The 23301-nt window shown below is 38.7% G+C and overlaps 1 protein-coding gene across 4 annotated transcripts in view; it reads right to left on the bottom strand.

The window, feature by feature from the left end:
- Positions 1-9745: 9745 nt before the first annotated feature.
- The window catches only part of AP3S2 (adaptor related protein complex 3 subunit sigma 2), a 39579-nt gene continuing 26023 nt past the window's right edge, over positions 9746-23301 (bottom strand). For all 4 annotated transcript variants that reach the window (XM_020965228.2, XM_020965211.2, XM_078151128.1 and 1 more), the window contains 2 exons: positions 20453-20560; positions 9746-11252 (listed from right to left, as the gene is read on the bottom strand). In XM_020965228.2, the coding sequence (XP_020820887.1) occupies positions 11124-11252; positions 20453-20560 (237 nt within the window). In that variant the 3' untranslated portion in view covers positions 9746-11123. The remainder of the gene's footprint in view (positions 11253-20452; positions 20561-23301) is intronic.

Raw genomic sequence — 23301 nt, 5'->3', positions numbered from 1 at the left:
CCCTCAAGAACCCAGGTTCACTTTCACAGCATCAGAATAGGACTTTACTGAAGGATGTTATTATTATAATAATAGAAATTATGGTCATTATTATTCCTCTACAAAAGTCTTAATGTCTCATTATGGCGTAAGGGTGACCCTGGTTTCTACCAGTGAAGTACTAGCTAAGGATAGAGACGTTCATTTCCAGAAGGCTGACCACCAGCCACCCACCGTGTTTCACAAAGACCATCTCCTAAACAACTGAGAAGTTATAATCTCATCTGCTTAAGGGGAGACAACACTCATAATAATGATACAAAAGATCCTTGAAGTATTATTATCATATTCTACAAGCTATGGTTTCTGCCCTTGGAAAGTTTATAAATTAAAACTACTCATATTCTGAAAAAAAATAATAGGTAAAGTTTGCACTTCGTAGCAACCTCTTGTTAACCCTTTCTTGAACAATTGTTTAAACCAGAGAGATCCTCTGTGTCTTTCCCAGGTCAGAGACCCTCTCCCTCTCCCTGTTAACCCTTCTCATCCCAGTTCAGATTTCCAAATTCAGGTGTTGAAAAAATGCTGGAAAAAGTAGGGAAACCTGAATTACATTCTGTTTGCAGAAATGTATTAACTATGTAAACTCAGGCAAGTTATCTTATCTCTGTTTGCTCCAGTTTCCTGATGTGTAAAGAGAAAAATGATCATGGTACTCACCTCCCAAGGTTGTTGTGAAATCTAAAAATATAATGATTGTAAAGCGTGTAATACAGTGCCTGGCATATACTAAGCACTACATTATTGTTTCTTTAATTGAATGTAATTGTTCCACGCCTGATAACTCTAAAATGGGTTTTAAATGCCAAAGGTAATAAAATCAATTATTTTTTTATATGAGATAATTTGGAAATGCAATTGTTGTCATCTGAAGTTTTGTTTCATGTTTTAAATACATGTTATTGTTTATATTATTATTGTATTTCTAAATTCTCTTATATTATGAAATTTGAGAGTAATTTTGTTGTAACAAAAATGCTGTTAGATGGGGCAGCTAGGTGGCACAGTGGATAGAGCTCCAGCCTTGGAGTCAGGAGGACCTGAGTTAAAATCTAATCTCAGATCAGACACTTGACACTTATTAGCTGTGTGACCCTGAGCAAGTCACTTAACCCCGATTGCCTCACCAAAAAAAAAAAAAAAAGAAAGAAAGAAAAGAAAAGAACTATATACAGATGTATATGATTGACTTCCAAATTTATCTGTCATGGAAATTCAGGCTTTGAGTATGTTTAGCAATAAGTTCTCAAAATTGGATTAAGGAAGTTACACATAAACTGTATGGATAATGGTAAAGAAAGTGATGTTATTTTCCCATTATTAAAGAATCTGTCTGATAATTTTAAAAGACAGAGTTCATTTTTACAGCTTGACCCTCCTAAATTTTTAAAAGATTTTTGTATCAGGTACAGGATTTAGGTAAGGAGAGAAACAAGTGGTATATGAACTGAAATTCTCTGAATTTTCAAAATTGGAGAACCAAAATTAAATGATATTACTAACAGAATTATTTAGGAACCTCTAGATTTGGAACCAGAGAATCAGAGCTTTTTTAGAGCTGTCCTGAGAAGATATCTAGGGACCAGATGACTACATGAGGCATCTGGAACTCAAAATGTGCTGGTTAAATGGACATTGAGAGCAGGTTACAAGGATACAAGGAAACTTGATGTCAGTTAATATTGGTGATAACCATTGTATTGCTTTGGTCTTTTGTTTCAAGATGTTTATGTTTAAGTTTTCTTGGTTACCTTGGTGACATGTAATTCTCCCTTCTCAGAACTAGTCCATTGTAAGACCTCTAAGTAGTTTGATCTGTACCTGACTTAATGTAATTATGCAATTATGGGAATTGTAAGAAAAATTTTATTGCATTGTTTGAACCTAGCCCTTTATGTCTAGGAAACTGGATCATCTCTATGTGTTATTTAGAGACTCTTAACTAAGGACCTGTGTTATGCTGACCAGAAATTCAGATTCAAAGATTGATGCAAGTAGTCCTTCTGACTACTTCCACAGCTGTCAAACTTGTGAGTGTGGCCTCCTGGATCATCTGAAGAAAGCCCCCACTCCTGAGTGGACGGCACAACCCTCCAGGGACCTTAAGGTTCATCTAATATGGACTCAGAAGCAACAGATATCCAGATGAGACAGCTGTGCCAAGATTCCAGATGAGGGCTGAGTATACTGTCCTTTTTTTTTTCCTCTTCCCTTTTGTTATGTGCCCAACCACCAAGGCCCTAATTCAGGTGTGTGTTGGCATTTTCTCCCTCTACATTCTCGTTGCCCTTGTCTTTTCTGTTTGCAAGCAAACAACGGCTAGCAATGATACCTGGGACATACTTCCCCATAGATCCCCTCAAGCAACTAACCCCTCGGGCAACATCTCATCCTGTCTAGCTGTGTAACCCTAGGCAAGTCACAGTCGCAGAACCTAGTTTATAGTGTTCAATTCCCATACAGTTGACAGAAGTAATAAGGCTCTCTGTAAGATTAATGGGCGTGAGAACGGAAAGGGATGAGAAAACAAATGTTTATAAGTAGAAACAAAGACCTTGGTATGAGAGTAGTTAATGGAGACGTATCAAAAAAGACTCTGCTGTTCAGTCACGTCCAATTCTTTTGGGGTTTTCTTAGCAAAGATACTGGAGTAGTTTGCCATTTCCTTTCCCAGCTCATTTTACAGATGGGGAAACTGAGGCAAACAAGGTTATGCGACTTCCCCAAGGTCACACAGCTAGTGTGTCTGAGGTCAGATTTGAACTCAGGAAGATGAGCCTTCCTGACTCCAGGCCTGATACGGTATCCGTTGTGCCTGCCACCTAGCTGCCCCCAAAAAAGACTCCATGAGCTTTGAGTGGGTCCAACCATCTTAGAAGACAATTTGGAACTATGTTTGTTTGTTTGTTTTTAAGTGACTAAAATACCCAACCTACCAAGTATACTGAGGAATCTAGTTCATGCAGAGACAGCTTCCTGGAGTTGCTGAGGAGCTTATTACCAGAGAGGTTGAAAACCTGTAAGTACATTTGAGAGACTGGTGCATGTGTGACATTCTAAAACTGGTTCTGATCATCTAACCACATGTGCATGGGAGGCTCTCTGATTCTCTGTGGAGGCATTCAAAAGGCTTCGGTCAGCTACCACCAAGTCTCTTGCTTCAGTCTTTTTGGCCACTTTGTTGTGTGACTCCTTTGCTAACGGTGAAAAACAATGCTATAGGAAGAGAGGACTTGGGGCCTTCTTCCCTCTCTGAGGCCATATGGCCCTGAGAAATGGGCCTCTGGGTTTGTTCTTTTATGTTCTAGGTGAGGAAATTACAGCCTCCAATCTTGTGGGCTTTTAAAGGTCCAGAAGACACCCTGGTGTACAGAGTCCAGGTGTGCAGCCAGTGCTGAATCAACATCCTTTGTTGATTGGATCATCTCTGTGTGTTAGATGATGTTCTAGTGACCTTCCAGTCCTTAGCCAAGATGAGAACTCTAATAGGTATTCTGCACTTGGACATAACCTTGGTGGGACCAGTGCTATATAGGAACTGAGCTAAGAGTATATCCCCCAAGGTGTGTGTGGGGAAATGTTTGCACATTTGTTCTTGCTCTGACTTTGAAGTAAATGTCCCTTCGTAAAAGCTAATTGACGGTGTCTGGTTAAATGGAACCAGGGTTCTCATCATTGGCACCTAACAATAGGGAAGAACACAGCTGATGGAAGTTTGAGCCAATGGCAAGAGAAGAGATACCACTAAATCCCTCAAGGTACCCTACAATGGAGGTACAGGTATAGCAGGTCTGGCTCTGGGAGAATAAGCCAGAGCATTCCCTGAGGACAAAACCCAAAATGTCCTACATACAGATGCTTGCTAACAACCAGTTCTTAAAAAGAGATATATGATACATTTTGAAGTTTAATCTGCCTTAGTAACATTTTCTCCATCACTTTAAGTCTGGACAATCAACAAAAGAGTAACTCAAGCCTTGATTTGAAGCATTTTGCTGATTTTCAAGGTTTACAAATGTTTATTCTGAAATATTAACAATCAGCTCAACCTGTACATATAGTTCTAGCACTCTACTACATCTACAGTATGGGAGGGAGGGAAGGGCATCTCCTATGGGCACTATTGCTCACCCTGGGCCTGGAGGTGTAGGTTAAGTATATTGTTTGCCCCCCCAATGCTGGACTAGTGAAAACCTATTGTAAGAGCAATGAAGGGGTGGGGAACCTTCGGCCTTAAGGCCACATGTGACCTTCTAAATCCTTAAGTGCGGCCCTTTCAACTGAATCCAACTTTTACAGAACAAATCTGAAAAGTTCTATAAAATTTGGATTCAATCAAAAGGCTGTACTTAAGTATTTAGAAGGTCAAAGGTTCCCCACCCCTGGCCTAGGCAATATTAATGCTTTAAATGAGCTTCAGATCTACTCAAGCTAGAAACATTAAACTGTATCTGATTTACATAAATCTCTATAGAGCTTGAACCTTGAGATTTCTCCACACAGCAATAGTTCAAATACTTTAGATAGGTACTTAAAAATAATTATGTGTGCTATGCTGCAATAGGAAGTATGGACAAGCAGAAGTAAAAAGGAGTCAAGACTGAATCTTAGAAGTCTGACTTGAAGAGGAAAAAGCTGGGTACTTCTCCACCCCTGTTGAATCCAGCAGGTAATAGCAACAGGTAACATAGAAAAAGGTGTAGCTTATTGTGTGGCCACCCAGGGAAACTCTTGCTTCGAGGTGGGGGCTGGGGGACGGGGGAGAAGGCATAACCCTGAAAATACCATTTTTATCATCTGGTGCAGCTATACAAAGGTACCTTGGAAATAGTTGTTTGCTATCTGGTTTCAGTTAGATAATCATTTCACTAATAATCATGACTCTCTTTGACAGCTGCAAAATTTTCCATGTGAGGTCTAAGGTTATTTAAGACAAGAGCTCACAGGGAGGGGAGGGGCAAACTCTAGTACCTTTGGAATGGGATCAGGGACTGGAATATAACATCTAATATCAGATGTCCAAATAAAGAGGCTGGGTAGAAACCTTCAATTTTATTGTTCTGGTTAAAAAGAAACAAAAAACACCATCAATAAAAACCACCACTACCAAGGAAAAAAAAAACCCAGCAATCTCATATACCAGGAAGTGCACTGGCTTCCTAATGTACTAGAATGCACTGAAATTGTATGTGGATGCTCTTTACTTCATCTGAGGAATATATCTGTATATTACTATTATAAATTTAGAACGCATAGAGTGCTGGGCTTGGAATCAGTAAGACTCGAGTTCACATTTGGCTTCAAACACCTCCTAGTTGTGTGATCCTGGGTAAGTCACTTAACCTCTGTTTGCCTTAGTTTTCTCATCAGTAAAATGAGAATAACAGCACCTAATTCTTAGGGTTGTGAGGATCAAATGCAATGTTTTTTAAAGCACTTAGCATAGCACCTGGCATCTAACAAGCGCCATATATCTGTTAGCTATTATTATTATCTTCCATCTCTGTGAGAATCAGTTTTATATTTTTGGAAATCATTTTTTACTACCAAAAATTACATCTGTTTAACTGTTCTAAAATGAAGGTACTGATTTCCTGTTGAATTTGGTCCATGGCAAAATCCCTCTTTAAAGTCAACAGTAGCCAGTAGGCATACTTGTTTTCCACTTTTCTGACACTGCTTTTCCATTTGGGATTATTCTTATTGGAAGTGTTCTTCATGACCAACACTGAGAATATCTAGTTTTTCCAGGAAGAAGTTCAAGTGTGAATCTAAAAAACAGATCTTGAGAAATATGTGACATCACTTAAGTTTACAGGCTTTGGAAAGATCTTTGACAAATTTTCAGTAATTGTTAGGTTGTGACTTATAAAAACAATTTTTAAAAATAATTAATTTATTTTTGGTTTCCAACATTCACTTCCATAAGATTTTGCGTTTTAAATTTTCTCTCCCTCCCTCTCCTCCCCCCTCCCCAAGACGGCGTGCAATCTGATATAGGCTCTACTTATACATTCATATTAAACATATTTTCACATTAGTCATCATGATGTAAAGAATCAGAATTAATGGGAAGAACCATGAGAAAGAAGAAACAAAATGAAACAACAAAAGAAAAGGAGAAAACAGCATGCTTCCATTTGCATCCAGACTCCAAAGTTCTTTCTCTGGATGTGGATAGTATTTTCCATCATGAATCTTTTGCAGTTGTCTCAGATCCTTGCATTGCTGAGAAGAGCCAAGTCTATCAGAGTCAGTCATCATACAATGTGGCTGTTACTGTGCACAATGTTCTTCTGGTTCGGCTCATTTCACTTAGCATCAGTTTGTATAAGTCTTTCCAGGTTTTTAAACAACATATTGTAGGATTATGGTTCTTAACCCACTCTGCTATCCACTTTTATTTTGTGGGAAAGTTCATCCTATTCACATTCACAATTATGATTACTATCTATGTTTTTCTCTCCTATTTTCCCCCATTTATGCTTTTCTCTCTCCTTTCTTCCTTTCCCTCCTCACTAGTTTTGCTTTTTACCACCACCTGCCTCAGTCTGCCCTCTCTTTTCTTTCCCCTTTCCCCTCCTACTTCCTATAGAGTAAGTTAGATGTCTATATCTAATAGAAATTATGTTATTCCCTCTTTGAGCCAAATCTGATAAGAGTAAGGTTCAAACAATGCTTATCTCCCTCTCTTCTTTCCCTCTACTGTAACAGGTTTTTGTGCCTTTTCATGTGATATAATTTACCCTTGTCTGCCTCTCCTTTCCTCTTCTCTAAGAACAATCCCTTTTCACCCCTTAGATCTTTTAACATCACATCAAAGTCAACTTATACCAATGCCCTTTGTCTATGTATACTCCTTTTAAATGTTATAATGACACAATTCTCAAGTTACAAGTGTCACCTTCCCTTGCAGGGATGTAAAGTTTGCCTTTATTAATAACATGTTGTTGATTGTAAAAACAATTTTATGAAACTTCTTTAACTTCATACAACTCTTCTTCAAAATGTTCATCTTTCATCATTTGCCTTGCAAAGGAATCAATAATATCTCCTCTTCGATTTTAGTCTGTTCATTGTTCAGGTAAAGAAAACATATATTATTTTGATCCATCACCTTGACAAAATTTTTCATTAAACCAAATCTAATGGTAAAGAAAGCCTTTCTTTCTCTCCCTTACATTTAATTATGAGGGTGGAAGGAGAGAGAAACACACACACAAAGAGAGAGACACAGAGAGAGAGAGAGAGAGAGAGAGAGAGAGAGAGAGAGAGAGAGAGAGAGAGAGAGAGAGAGAGAGAGAGAGAGAGAATCTGCATTTTGAGTCCATCACTTCTCTCTCTGGAGGTGGCAGCCTGTTTCATCTGAGTCCTCTGGGATCTGGGATTGTGACTAGTTATTGTGTTAATCAGAGTTACCAAGTCTTTTTAAGTTGTTTGTTTTTACAATATTGTTACTGTATAAATTGTTTCCCTGGTTCCATTCACTTCACTTTGCACGCATTCATACAGGTCTTCCCGGGTTTTTCTGAAACCAATGATTTAATCATTTCTTATATTCCATCACATTCATATGCCATAACTTGTTCAGCCATTCCCCTTTTTATGGGCACCAAATCGGTTTCCAATTCTTCATCATATTTATTCCAAGTTCCTGGTGGTTTTGATATAAACAGTTCTTCAACAGTTTTAATGTAAAACATATTGCATAACTGATGACAGTTTGAGATACTGTATATTATGTTATGACTTAGAGGAAATTCCTGATATGTCTGTTAAGCAAAAACACTTATCTGTTCAATGTTCTTTTTGTTATCTCCAACAAATTACAGGAGCTACAGGAAATTCATGATTAAATCTTAGTCTACAGTCTAACAAAAGTGAATCAGCACAAATGAAGGTCCACAGAATCTTAGTTATCTCCACAGTGCCAGCTCCTACATTCCAACCTCTACCTCCAACCTAACTCAAGCTCCCACCAGGAGACTATGCACTTTTGATTGGTGAGATTCAACGACTAAAATTGTCTTGCCGAGACCTATTAGCTTCCTAACCATCTTCATGCCATGTTGCTGTATCTATACCCCCTTTCTAACTCCAGCTCTCAAAACAGTAATCATATCAACATTAGTATTCCCAGAAAGAACATATCAATCAGTTCCTTATGATTCCATTTGACTTCCCTGCCCAAAACACTCCCCTATTTAAGCTGTCTTCCAATGTTCAAATGTAAGCTGTTGAAGAGAGGAACTGGTGTGCTTACTTGTATTTGTATCCCCAATGCTTAGCACAATGCCCAGCATACAGTAAGCACTTAATAAATGCTTTTTCCTTCTTCCTTTCATTCATTCATTCTCAAGCCTTATACTAATTGCAACCAAAAGAGTTCACATTCTTTACTGGAGTAAAGTTTTTTTCCCCCCCTGATACTTAAAAGTTAACTCTGCACATACCTAACAAAGATTTGGTGGAATATTGAGAATTTAAGTACATGATGCATTTACAAAGTACAAAACCCTTGACTAAAAAGGATTACAGATAATAACATTTACCAAATGACACCCAGCATACAAATGACAGAACAGTTAGCTTCACTGAGCTATTATATAATGACTGAACTTCATTGTATGACTGAACATATATGAATATGTCCCATTATGCCCTGCCACAAATATGGAACATAAATTAAGACTTCACGTGGCTTGGGGGAACAAGCCAACTAGTGACCTCTAACTGTCCTTAACTATTTCTCCACCTCTGTCTTCAAACACATAACACTTACTCCTACTCCTATTACTCCTCATACTCCATATTGCTCCTAATGTGAGTATTGCATAATCTATATCAAAATTCACATCACTCATTATTTCTGCTTACATTTTAAAATTTAGCATTTAAAATACATATAAGGCAACAAGAAATTTCCCTGTGACATAATGTATGTCAAAAGGTGTCACCTATCTTTATATCAAGCAGATTTGCTACATTCTCTGACAGATAAAAGAGGTCATTTTAAAATAATACCTTGGGCTTTTGGAAAGAGCACTGATTTTCCAGTCCAATTCAGGTGAACTGAGTTCAATCAAATCCTGATTCTGACATCACTACCTGTATATTCTCAGAGACTTCAGTTTCCTCAATTGTGAAATGAGTGGACTGAACCAGATGGCATCTGAAGTCCTTTTCAACTTTAAATCTATATATTAGTAGCACCCAATAAAGTAAATGTCTCTGTTAACTTCAATTTGTCGTCTAAGGAGGACTAAGTTATCAAAGAGAACCTGCTCTACAGGAACCTAATTTACTTCCAGGTCTGGAGTCAAAGTTTAGCCCAGGTAGGCATACTGGCACACAGCAGATATGAAATGAAGCACACATTTTTCAGACACAGCCAACGTATTGATTCGTTTTGCACAATTATATCTATTTATTATTAGGGAGAGCTCTGGGGAGGGGTTAGGGAAAGTCAATGCGATATGACAGTGATTTTCTTTCAAAGAAAAATGTGGTGGGGTGAAAAGACCAAGAGTCATGAGTTGCAGAATTCAAATATGGACAAAAATATTCTTCAACCATAGTTCTACAAGTAGAGTAAACTTACCTTCTCAGGAAGCTTAAAAAACAAAATAACAGCTCAGTTCCCCACACCCTCCCTCAGAGGGAAAGAGGACAGCACACACAGTTTTATACAAAACAGAGGTTCCACTTAGGTTGAAAAATTTATTACTACAATTAAAGGAAGCATGTGATCACACAGGTAACACAGTGTGCTGTGTTTTGCAGCCTCTGATCAGGTCCAGTGGAAAGGCAGGTGGGGAGGACAGGAATTGAATATTCCTAAGTGCAGTCTAGCTACAAATTTATCATAAAAAAAGATATGCAAGTCATGGAGGAGTATTTATTACCACAGAGGAGAGGGACGCACCCTATCTTGGAACGCTTTAAACGTATGAACACGTTATCCTCAACCAAAGATCAAGCTGACATTCCTCATTACAGTCCTTGCATATCTCCATTTCTCACCCTGACCCATAAACACAGGGCTCCTTTACTCTTACCAGATCCCTGTCCTAGCCTTTTATATGGAAATTGCAATGGGTTTGTGATATAGAAGAAGCAGAAGCAACATTCAGTACTGAACTTAGAACTGCCAACTGAAGGCAAGCCAAGGGAAGATTTCTCACAAAAGACCACAATAGAACTAGAAGCCTAAAATAATCCAAATATCATCTCACATTAACTGCTACAAAAGTAAGTCTCCCAAGACCCAAAAGTACTCCTTCAGCCAGGGCTATTACTTAGATAGGGAGCTTATTAGATCTATCATCTGTTGAGAAGTTGGGTGGTTGAAGACCCATTGTCAATCCATGGATAAGCAGCTGCTGTCATGTTTCTGACTATGGATTTCTCATAAAACACCAGAGAAAACAGATCTTGGATTCTTGACAGATGAGAAGATATTTTCTTGGGGAAAGAAATGTTATTTCTATAAAAAGGCATGGTCAGACAGAAGAATACTGGCTACAATCACCTTAATCCAGCTAGCAGGTGATTCAGATTTTTATGAAAATTAGCCCCCCACACCTATCATTTTCTGATAGACTTCAGAGGAAAGCCAGCTTTCCTGAATCTGAATCTAAAGAGCTGATCCTTGGCACCTAGCAAAAAGTATAATCACCACAAGAATCTTGTGGCACTGAGAATAATGACTCTCTAGATATCTGCCCCACTAGAATCTGTGGGGACCACCTCAAACAACCACCACCCTCAGGGAGATTCAGCATGCAGAAGAAAATGCATTTGAGAATGCTAGCTGATTTGCTTAAGTGGGATATGCATCCCCTACATGAATGTTGTACCCATAGGCAATGAAGAACTTCATGCTGGACATGTGCACAGAAATCATGATATGACATTGACTTTTCCCTAACCCCACATCCATGAGTCTGCCCAAACAAAAAGAGACCAGGCCTTAGGTTGTAACGCCACTAAGACTCAAATTCTGCTCAGATCCACGATCAGCCTGGCCTTGGGTTTTCGAAGAGATTCCTTTTTGCTTGATCTGTCTAACGCTACTTCAGTCCTCAGACAAACTGAGAGAGGTTGGGAACTTTGATGTTGATATCCCCAATATTGATGTTCCGAGGAATCTCAGGGAGATTAATGTTCTTCACTGCAGATACAGCCCGAGCAGGGGCTGCTGAAAGGCCGCCCTAGTAGAGAAAAGAGATACAAACATAAGACAAAAGGACTACATCATCATAGACTCTTGAGTTCTTGTTTAATGTTAAAAAACAGAAGACAAACGAATGCTCATGGTCAATGCTAAACAAATAAAGGTCCAAGGATCGATGATGAAACTGAGGAGCAAAGAGGCTAAATTGGCCTAAGTCATGTGAGTATTAAATACCAGAGTCCAGATTCAAACCCAAGTCTTTTGATTTCAGATCCAAAGCTTCCCACAGCACCATGGTACTTCCCAGTTCTGATTTTCTCCATCTCACTCTTCAAGTATAACAAGCAATTCTTCATATAATAATCTCAAAGTCCAGTGTAAGGAACTAAATTCTGCACTTCATTGGATATGGTTTCTCCATGCCTTAAGGCCAGGCAGATGTGTTATTACATTTGGAGAAAGATCACATACTTTCTTCTAGGCCAGATATCAGCAACTAGACTTTCATAGAAAACTAACAGTCACAGAGAAACCTTTTTTGGAAGGGAAATGAAACTATTGCTTTATTTTCAGTCATTTGCCAATGGGATTGCAAGGGACAAGAAAGAGTTGGCTGTTGGAAACTTCACATGGATATATTGCGGGAACCGATGACACGCATGTGAAGTTGGAGAGCCCTAAAGTGCAGTACAACTGGCAGGACTTGTAATGAAAAGCAGATGAAGGCAGCTGGTGGCCAAAAACTCCCCATCATCTACAATAGGCATGGGGAGGAGGGGAAGAGAGGGGAGATTAGGACAGGGACAGAGGTTGTCAGGGATGTTTCTCAAGATCTCTTTTTTCTGACTATTCATTTCCTGTATGTTAACATAGAACCTACCCTCACCCAGAAAGTCTATTTTTCCATCAGCTATAAAACCACTTGATCCTGATTCATTCGCTATTTCTAGCAGCCTGCCAACCAATACTCTTAAAACAACCACAACTGCCACTATGGCAGTAGTATAGAAAGAGTTCCACATCATAAACTTCCAGGCTTCATGGAAGAGAGAATTTCTTGTAGCTTAGCCAAATAGAGTAATTTAATTGCTTCAGGAAACTGGGAGAATTCAAGGGGAAATTTAGTATGTTAGATTCAAACATCAACATTAACCCAAATCTAGGTTCTTACAAAAGATAGGAAACAGAGAAAGAAGCAACTCTGATTTTTTCAATGTCATCTAGCAAGGCAGCTGAAGTAGCAAACTATCCAGAAGGCAGCACATGCCAGGCAGATCAAACCAGTGCCCTGATCTTGACCACATCTTCCTTTAGTTCCTAGTGGAAGCAACCCACACCACCATATAGCCCCAGGAATAAAAAATCAGCTCCCCTCAAGCCGCCAGCCCTGCTTCCAGCCTACTTCCACAACCATTATTCAAGGGTGAGATCCCACTGGAAAAATCTCACCATCTCAAAAGAACCAATGCCAACTACCACCACAGGTCAGATGAGCCCAAGTGTCCTCCAGACAATCCACCCTGCTTCCAGTCCTTCCTATGGAGATGTCAATGGTCCTCTTGCCTTTTTAGGAGCTACAGCTGCTAAAGAGCCAGAAAAGTTCTTGCCACCAAAGGTCTTAGCACAGTCAAATACATCAACATGAGATTTAATTATGATTTTATCAATGAACATGGCACTGAAACTAAAAAAAGGCATCACCATCTGCCTTGCTGCTGTACTCCAAGGAATACCTAGCCTCTCACTGGACTCAAAGCTGAAGCCTACTACGTGTGCTCAGGCTCTTTGAGATTGAGAATTCTCTTACTTTTCCATGTGTCCCCAGCTCTTAGGACAATGATTTGCACAATTATCACTTGATAAATGCTTGTTCATTCATCCATCCATCAGAGGGGGGATACTTTTCCCTGAAATGGAATTGTTTTAACTCTAAGTGTATGCTCCATTAAAGGCAGAAGACATACAAAGCAGAAATTTTCACCAGAATCTAGGTTAATCCAGGGCTCCTCCAGAAGGCCTACGGTATGGCATAGTTACGCAAGTAACCAAAGCATGGACTAAAACACCAACAGTCAGGGGTGGCTTCTCTCCTTGACATACTAATTGGCTTTCCCACCAATACTACAAGCATGAAAAGCCTGCCACTTCCAATTTCCTTCCTATCTGTTTGCTTTTTAGGTTTGGCTGCTGGTATAAGTAGCTTAAGAGGCAGCTAGATGACTTAGTGGGTCTGGAGTTGGCAACACCTGAGTTCAAATCTGACCTCAGACACTTCTTAGTTGTGTGACCCTGGGCAAGTCACTTAACCTCTGTTGATCTTAATCCACTGGAGAAGGAAATGGCAAACCACTCCAATATCTTTGCCAAGAAAACCTCATGGACAGAATTGGTGTGCTATGGTCCACAGGGTTATGAAGAACCAGCCTCATGGACATGTAGGAATGACTGAAAAACAACAAATAAGTAGCTTAACTGGAATAACTACTACCCATGTTTGTATACTGTTTTATGACTACAGGGTGCGTTGTATAAATTATACCCCATAAAGCCCCAAAAAAACTTTACGAGAAAGAGAAGTTATCCATTTTATAAATTAGGAAACTGAGGCCCAGGGAGACTGACTTTGGAAATAAATTTTTGTCACAAAGCTAGGGAATTGCCCTAGTGTCTAGATAAACATGTACAAAGTAAGCTAATAAGCAAAATTAACTAGGCATCTTAATGAAGAGGGCAAAGTTAGGCCTTTCACATAACCTTTGACCCAGCAATAGCACTTCTAGGGCTGTATCCAAAGAAATCATAAAAATGGGAAAAAGACCCACATGTACAAAAATATTTATAGCAGCTCTTTATGTGGTGGCAAAGAATTGGAAATTGAGGGGATGCCCATGGATTGGGGAATGGCTGAGCAAGTTGTGGTATATAAATGTAATGGATTACTATTGTGCTGTAAGAAACGATGAATAGGTAGATTTCAGAAAAACCTGGAAAGACTTACAAACTGATGCTTAGTGAAGTGAGCAGAACCAGGAGATGTTGTACACAGCAACAGCCATGTTGTGCAATGATTAACTTCGACAGACTTAGCTCTTCTCAGCAATGCAAGGATCTAAGACATCTCCAAAAGTCTCATGATAGAAAATGCTATCCACATCCAGAGAAAGAACTATGGAGGTTGAATGCAGATCGAAGCATACTATCAGCCCCCTTTTTTTTCTTCTGTTTTGTTTTGTTTCCTCTTTCTTGTGGTTCTTCTTACTGGTTCTAATTCTTCCTTACAACATGACTAATGTGAAAATATGTTTAATAGGAATGTATATGTAGAGCCACTGATTGTAAGCTGTCTTGGGGAAGGAGGAGGGGAGGGAATGGAAGAAAAATGTAAAACTCAAAAGCTTATGGAAGTGTTGAAAATTAAAAATAAATTAATAAAAAAATATATGTGAAAAATAATTTGGGCCTTTCAGTGATAGGAATCATGGAGAATTGGTGGGATAAGATGGATATAGTGACATCCAATGATATATACTTTATTCAAAAGGAACAGAACACATAAAAGAAGTGCAGAGTGACACTAGAAATTATAAACATATCTTCATGTAAGGAAATCCAGGAATTAGAAAAGTAAATAATGTTAGCAAGAATGATTCTTTAATATGGAGTTATACTGTGATAGGACCACATAGCCAGGAGAAAATAGACAAGGAATTTGGGAAACAGATAACAAACCTGGCACGGAGACGTGGTATAGCAGTAATGTGGAACTTCAGATACCCACATATTTGCTGGAACCCTGTTCCAAAAGCAAAGCAGCTGATAATTCTTGTCTTGCCTTAATGATAATTTAATTGTTCAAAAAGTAGGGAGAGTGACAAACGAAACTACTATTCTGGACCTGATTCTGAAAAATATGAAGGAACTTGTTGCTAAAGTAGAAATGATAACCTTGAGAGGAAGTTACTATTTTGTATTAAAAGCTATGATAGAAAAGGAGAGGGAAGATGGGTCTGACATGTACCCTAGATATACTGAAAGATGACTTCTCAGAGTAGGATGTCACAGCCAAATTTTCTACAGGGAAAGCTGACCCAAGAGAGAGAGATTATTCTTAGAACTGAATTCTGAAGGCAAAGCATACAATCTTGATGTGGAAGAAAAAGAAGGAGTTGTCTAAAGAGACTGATGTGAATGAATAGAAAATTTACTATTACTGATTATTATAGACGGATGGAAGCAAGGGTTAACAAATGAGAATACAAAAGCAACCAATTAACAAGCATTTATTTAGTGCTTCCTATATAGCAGGCATAGAATCAGGTGCTGGATACACACACACACACACACACACACACACACACCACACACACACACACACACACACAGACATCTGAGCTCTCAAGAAGCTTATATTCAATAAGGAAAGGAATGGTAGTGTTGTAAAGGAGCAGGAGCACTGAAGCTTTTTCAAAATGAGCAGAGGGTGGGGATGAAATTTTTTTATGTCTTTTTTGTCTTGAGGAGTAATCTTCTCTCCAAATATTTTTCTGAGTTCCAAATTCTCTCCCTCTAATCCCTCCCCCACCCACTGAAAAGGTAAGCAACGTACTCATTACACACACGAAGTCATGTAAAACATATTTCCACAAAAAAAGGCAAAAGAAAGAAAAGAAAGTGAAAACAATATGCTTCAATCTGTACTCAGAGTTCATCATTTCTTTCTCTGAAGGTAGATGGTATTTTTCACCATGAGTCCTTTGTCATGAATCATTGTCTTCATCATTAAACTATTGCTATTATTGTGTACAGCGTTCTCCTGGTTCTTCTCACTTCATGTTGCATCAGTTCGTATGTCTTTCCACGTTTTTCTGAAACTATTTCCCTCATCATTCTTTTAATAGTATTTTATTTTTTCCAATTACATGTGAAGATAGCTTTCAACATTCACCTTTGTAAGATTTTGAGCTCTAAATTTTTCTCCCTCCCTTCCCAAAGACGGTAAACACTGATATAGATTATACATGTACAATCATATTAAACATATTTCTACATCAGTCATGTTGTGAAAGACTCAGAACAAAAGGGAAAACCACAAGAAAGAAAAGAAACAAAAAACAAAAAAAGTAAAAATAGTATGCTTCCACCTGCATTCAGACTCCACGGTTTTTTTTCTCTAGCTGTGGTCAGCATTTTCCATCATAAGTCCCTTGGAACTGTCCTGGATCATTGGGTTGTTGAGAAGAGCTAAGTTCATCATAGTTGATCATCGTACAATGTTGCTGTTACTACGTACAATGTTCTCTTGGTTCTGCTCACTTCACTCAGCATCAGCCCATAAAAGTCTTTCCAGGTTTTTCTGAAATCCGCCTGCTTATCATTTCTTATAGAACAATAATATTCCATTACATTCATATACCATAACTTGTTCAGTGATGCCCCAATTGATGGGCATTCCCTCAATTTCCAATTCTTTGCTACCACAAAAAGAGCTGGTATTAATATTTTTGTATATGTGGGTCCTTTTCCCTTTTTTATGATCTCTTTGGGATATTGCTGGGTTAAAGGGTATGCACATTTTTATAGCTCTTTGGACATAGTTCCAAATTGTTCTCCAGAATGGTTGGATCAGTTCACAACTCTACCAAAAATGCATTAGTGTTCCAATTTTCCTACATCTTCTCTAATATTTGTCATTTTCCTGTTTTGTCACATTAGGCAATCTGATAGGTATGTTGTGGTATCTCAGAGTTATTTTGATTTGCATTTCTCTAATCAATAGTGATTTAGAGCATTTTTTTCATATGACTACTGATAGCTTTGATTTCTTCTGAAAACTGCCTGTTCATATCCTCTGACCATTTATCAATTGGGGAATGGTTCTTATTTTTATAAATTTGGCCCAGTTCCCTGTGTGTTTAAGAAATGAGGCCTTTGTTAAAGAAACTTGCTGTAAACTTTTTTTCCCGGTTTCCTGCTTTCGTTCCAATTTTGGCTGCATTGGTTTTGTTTGTGCAAAACCTTTTTAATTTTGTGTAATCAAAATTATCCATTTTACTTTCCATGATCCTCTCTATCTCGTTTGGACACAAAATCTTTCTTTATCATAGATCTGACAGGTAAAACTTTTCACGCTCCCCGATATGCTTATATAACCCTGTATATCTAAATCATGTGCCCATTTTTACTTTATGTTGGTATATGGTGTGAGATGTTGGTCTATGCCTTATTTCTGCCAGAATCGTTCCAGTTTTCCCAGCAATTTTTGTCAAATGATGAGTTCCTGCCCCAAAAGCTTAGATCTTTTGGTTTATCAAACATCAGATGACTATGCTCATTTATTTCTGTATATTGTGTGCCCAATCTATTCCACTGATCTACTGTTCCGTTCCTGAGATAGTATCAAATTGTTTTGATTACTGCTTTTTAACATAATTTGAAATCTGACGGGGATAAATGTCAGTAACTACAAACAGAGCTTTTTTTTAAAAGCTATGTTATGAGACAAGAGAATGCAGCTAGGTGGCACAGTGAATAGTGCTGGGTCTGAAGTCATGAAGATTCATCTTTCTGAGTTCAAATCTGGCCTCAGACACTTATTATGTGATCCTGGGTAAGCCACTTAACCCTGTTTGCCTCGGTTTCCTCAACTGTCAAAGGACCTGGAGAAGGAAATGGCAAACCACTCCAGTATCTTTGCCAGAAAAACCCCAAATGGGGTCACAAAGAGTCAGGCATAACTAAAAAAATGACTGAACAACAACAAAAAGAAGATGATTTATTAAAGGAGGGAAGATGGCTACTGGGGAAATGGGGAGAATGATGATAACAGCTCCCCAGGGAAGGAAGAACTATTTAAATCTAATTTTGCTTCTGTTTTCCTCTAGTAAGAAAAATGATCTTCAGATTAGAAAGAATCATGTAAAAATGGTTAACTGGGAGTTATCTCCTCACCCAAGACAAGTGTGGAGAGAAGAGAGAAAGAGAGAGAGAGACAGAGAGAGAGAGAGAGAGAGAGAGAGAGAGAGAGAGAGAGAGAGAGAGAGAGAGAGAGCGCGCGCATGAGCATTCTTAGCTACTTTCAGTAAGTAAAACCATAAGAACTGTTCAAAAACCCAGCACTCTTGCCGAGATTTTCTCTGCAGACTCCTTGCCTGCCACTTTGCTACCCTGGAGAAATGTCAGTCCTAAGGTTTCCTCCTCACCTTCCTATGCCATTTCACCTAGACCTCCCCAACCCCTTCACTTTCTAGGGCCATTTTGTTGTTGTTTTCCTCAAACAGAATGCAAGCCTGTATTTGTGTCCCCACACTGAGTGCGATGCCTGGCATACAGTACCATAAGCACTTAATAAATGCTCTATCAATCATTAAGTCTATCTATAGTTGAGAGGGGCCTCAGAGGCCATCTAGTCCAACCCCCTCATTCTATACATGAGAAAACCAAAGAGATCAAGTGACTTGCCTAAGATCATCCAGGTAACAGGCATCACAAGAAAAGATGTGAACCTAGTATCTCTGACTCAAGGCCAGAGTTCTTCCCTCCGTACCTGTCTGCCCCTTCACCAGATCTGGATGAATCACACGCCAATATTAAAAGACATGGAGGATGTGACTGCTGAGTTGTTTTCGGCAATCTCTGATAAATCACAGAGATCAGAAGAGGTGCTATAGGACTAAGAGCAACTGTTACATTTTCCAAAGAAGAGAAAAAGACAATTGTAGGGTGTGAGCTTGACTTCAATTCCTGGCAAAATTTTATAACACAGGATTAAGGACTTACTTTGACACCTTATGGTGCTGATGTAAGCTAGGTTCTTGAAGATTATGCCAATAGGGCATAAGCTCTAGCAGCTGGAATGACTTAAATTGTAGTCCCAGTGATGGACTACATGTAGGTTACTTCCAGGGATTGGCCTTGCTAGGTTTAGAGAGGCTTATCAGCAATTTGGCTGCAAGGGGATTAATTTTTCAGCCACAGAGACTCTTGAAGATGGTCTATTTAATTGATAGACGGTTATGATCTGCATCTATGAAAGCAGTAACCAAACTGATAAAATCAGATTGACAACATAATGACATAAAGGAAAATCTGCAAACATTTAGATAGGGAAATGATGATTATTAAGAGTCATCATGGCTTCATTAAGAACAGGTCATGCAAAATTAACCGCACTTCCTTTTTTGACAAGGCTATTATATAGGGAAATACTTTAAGCAAAACATTTGATAATCTCACATTCTATCTTTCTGGACAAGACAGATGCAGGCTAGATGACAATTAAGTGTATTTGGTAGTGGCTGAATGACTAGATTCAAAGGATAGTTGTTTTTATGATTAGAAAAAGTTTACATTTTAAAATAATTTAATAATATAGATACACATAAAGTCGTAAACTTGGTTCAAAAAAACAGATTCACTAATCTAGGACGTGGAAACTGTGATGAAACAATTGCTATAAAAAAGATCTGAGGGTTTTGTTGAACTACAAGCTCAGTAGCAACACAAAACTAATGCAATCTTAGGTGGCTTTAAGAGGGACAGTGGAGAAGAAGGGAGACAACAGTCCCACCTGAATCTGTCAGACCACTCTGGGAGTCCTCTATTTAATTCTGTGTGCCACATCTAGGAAGGCCACTGAAAAACCTGCACATCTCTAGGAGGCGGAAAGGATTCCACACCATACCCTCCAAGGGTGAGGAAGAGAACACTTCAGGGGCACATGATGATTATCTTCGAGTACATGAAGGGCTATTATGGAGAAGAGTATGTACTTAAGCTCCAAGCACAGAACTAGGAGTGAGGGATGGAAACTGCAGAGACAGATTCGACAAAGGGGGAAAAAAATGAATAATTCAAATCATTCCCAAATGGTGTGGAATGCCTTATGAGATAGGCTTAGCATGCCCCATCAATGGATGTTTTCAAGCAAACCCTGGATATCCACGGTTAGGGCTGTGATGCATAAGGAATTCTTCTTCAAGTACAAGTCGAACTGGACAGACTCTGAATTCCTTTCCAACTCTGAGATACCTTGACTGAGCCAGGACTCCAATCCAGGGCTTCTCCTTCCTCATCTGGTGCTTTTTCTATTACACCCCGCCCATCCCCACGGAAGAAGAAAAAGACAGCTGTAGGAAGGCAAAGTGAAGTAACAACTCTATATATCCCCTCTGCTGGCTGTCTTTCTCTAACAAAACCATACTCACCCCCACTGGAATGGAATCCCAAGGGCTTACTCACCTCTGATTTCTCCAATTTGTTTTGAGCTTCAATTTGAGCCACAATTTCATTCATGTTCGTTTCCAGTACCATACCACCCATAACCACCTCTTGCAGGATGTAATGAACCTAAAGAAGAGTCAAAGATAAGAAGAATCAGAGCTCCTGGGTCTGAGCTGGGGATCTCCCAAACAGCCTCCGGGGCTTTCCTGCAAACTGAGAGTGAAAAAAGGAAAGCTAAACCCCAGCTTCTAATCTTCAGGTCATACATTTCTCAATTGAGGACAGGATGAGTTTCCACCAGGTCTCGAGCAAATCACAATGACTAACCTCATTTTAAGCCACATCTAGTAGAGACACTGAATTATATACAAGGCCCAACTTATATGGACTTACCATTAATTCTGGTAACAGAACAAAGTCACATTCCTCCTTTCACCATGGCTGAGAAGTAACTTCATACTAGTTCTATATAAAAGATCTCCTAGGTACTAAAACCAAGTGATTCAGGCAAAATAAAGTTACTTCCTTACCTCTACACACCCTGGCAAAATTCATGGCAGGGGATGAGAAACCAGATTCTTCCCAAACTATTTTTCTTTCTTTTTTCTCCTTCAAAATAACGATTCATTGATAGCATTTATTTTTATATCACCTATATTATCCAAAGTATGCCTTCCCACCAACATACCCCCAGAGATATTCTATATAAAAAAGAGGGATAAAACAGTTCAGTAAAATTAAGTAATATTCTTAAAAAGTATGACATCATATATATACATATGGCACATCGGCAGTACCCCACCTTTACAAAAAAGCAGGGTGGGAGTGGTGAGAGGGAGGTACCTTTTTGGAAGCCAAGCTTAGTCAATATAATTTCATAATCCATCTACTTTTCAAGACTTATCAGTAGAATATGGCTCTGTTTTTCACACAAAAGGTGGAGGACATTCCATATCCTATAGCTACCAACTCAGAATAGATCCACTCATCCTTTCTAACAGTTACATACTTTGTTCTACAAGGGAAAAACTGGCACAAGCACCAGAAGGCCCAGAAATGTCCAGTTTGGGCTCTGACAGGTGATATTTAACATTTAACAATAGGTAACATTAGTGAAACACCATTTCCATAATACCTTTTATATGACATTCACTATAGGAAACAACAACAACAACAAAAAGGTAATAAGATGTTTCCAAATGTTGCCAAAGAGCTTACAGTCTGGTTTGGGAGAACAGACACATTCTAAAAAGATAACCTTAGGCACTGCTAGACAGGAACTCAGTACAGCGTAGTAGAAAGAGACCAGCATGGTCACTGTGCCCTGTGATCTCTGGCAGGTCAACTAACCAATCTCTCTCAGGTGCAGTTTCCTCTTCAATAAAATGGGGATAGTTCTAGCCTTGCATCCCTCACTGTGCTGTTCTGAGGACTCAATGAGGTAAGGTATGTGAAAGTGCTTTAAAAGCTGTAAAATGCTGTTCACATGTCAAGTATTATTGAGCAACTGAACCTAATCAAATCCAGAGAACAAAGTCATGCTGGAGGCCTCACGATTTTAAAAAGTCATGGATCAATTCAAGATATCCCCAAAGAGGGACTCTTGAGAACAGAAAAGATAGCCAAAATTTAAGTCAAAAAATGATTTAGAAACTCCGTTTTCTTATCTATAAAGCAAAGCTGTTGGACTGGAAGATTTCTACAGTGTCTTCCAGCTCTATCTACACCTTCAGTTCTATAAATCTTTACAAGAATGGTCTATGCATGAAAACAAGGAGTGTTTTAAGGAAAACATGATAAAGCAAAGTTAGGAGGAGAGCAAGAATAGTTAACCTGTTAGATCAATGGAGAAGGGAAGAATTTAAGAGACAGAGAGCATTATAAGTTATAAAATGGATAATTTCTATTATATTAAATTTAAAAGGTTTTGCACAAACAAAACCAATGCAAGCAAGGTAAGAAGGAAAACAGAAAGACAGGAAATAATTTTTACAGAAAATGTATCTGATAAAGGCCTCATTTCTCAAATATGTAGAGAACTAACTCAAATTTATAAGAATATAAGTCATTCTCCAATTATCAATGGTCAAAGGATATGAACAGGAAGTTTTCAGATGAAGAAATTAAAGCTATCCATAGTCATAAAAAAATATTCTAAGGGGCAGCTAGGTGGCGCAGTGGATAGAGCACCGGCCCTGAAGTCAGGAGCACCTGAGTTCAAATGTGGCCTCACACCAAACACTTGACACTTACTAGCTGTGTGACCCTGGGCAAGTCACTTAACCCCAATTGCCCTAAAAAAAAAAAATATTCTAAATGACAACATGATAAAGGAGGAAGCAGGCTTTGGAGCATGCTCTTCTACACAGAGGTCATCTTCAGTATCATACAACTGACTCAAAAGTCTACAAATATAAGATCTTACTATATCTATTGTTTGTTGATTTGAGAGGAAAAAAATCTGATTAAGTGGAACAAAATATTAAGAGTAAAGGCTCTCCTCAAACAAGATGCCACCTAAGTATATGTTAAAATCACAGGATTCTAATCTGTAACTTTATATATACATACATGTGTAAATAATAATAATAATAGCTAGCATTTATATAACACCTTAAGGTTTACACAACACTTTACAAATATTATTTCATTTTATCCTCATTACAACCTTGGGAGGCAGATGCTATCATTTCACCATTTTACAGATGAAGAAACTGAGGCAGAGTAGTTAATTGACTTGACCAGGATTACACGGCTAGTAATGTCCTGAAGCTGAATTTGAACTCAAGTTTTCCTGACTTGAGGCATAGTGCTCTATCCACTGCACCACCTAGCCCTGTACATGTGTGTCACACACATATGCAGCA

This window comes from Phascolarctos cinereus, unplaced genomic scaffold, assembly GCF_003287225.1.
Source record: "Phascolarctos cinereus isolate Bilbo 61053 unplaced genomic scaffold, phaCin_HiC Scaffold_3;HRSCAF=262, whole genome shotgun sequence".
Classification (NCBI taxonomy): Eukaryota; Metazoa; Chordata; class Mammalia; order Diprotodontia; family Phascolarctidae; genus Phascolarctos; species Phascolarctos cinereus.
Note: the sequence above shows the minus strand (reverse complement) of the source record. Positions and strands in the feature narration are given on the sequence as shown.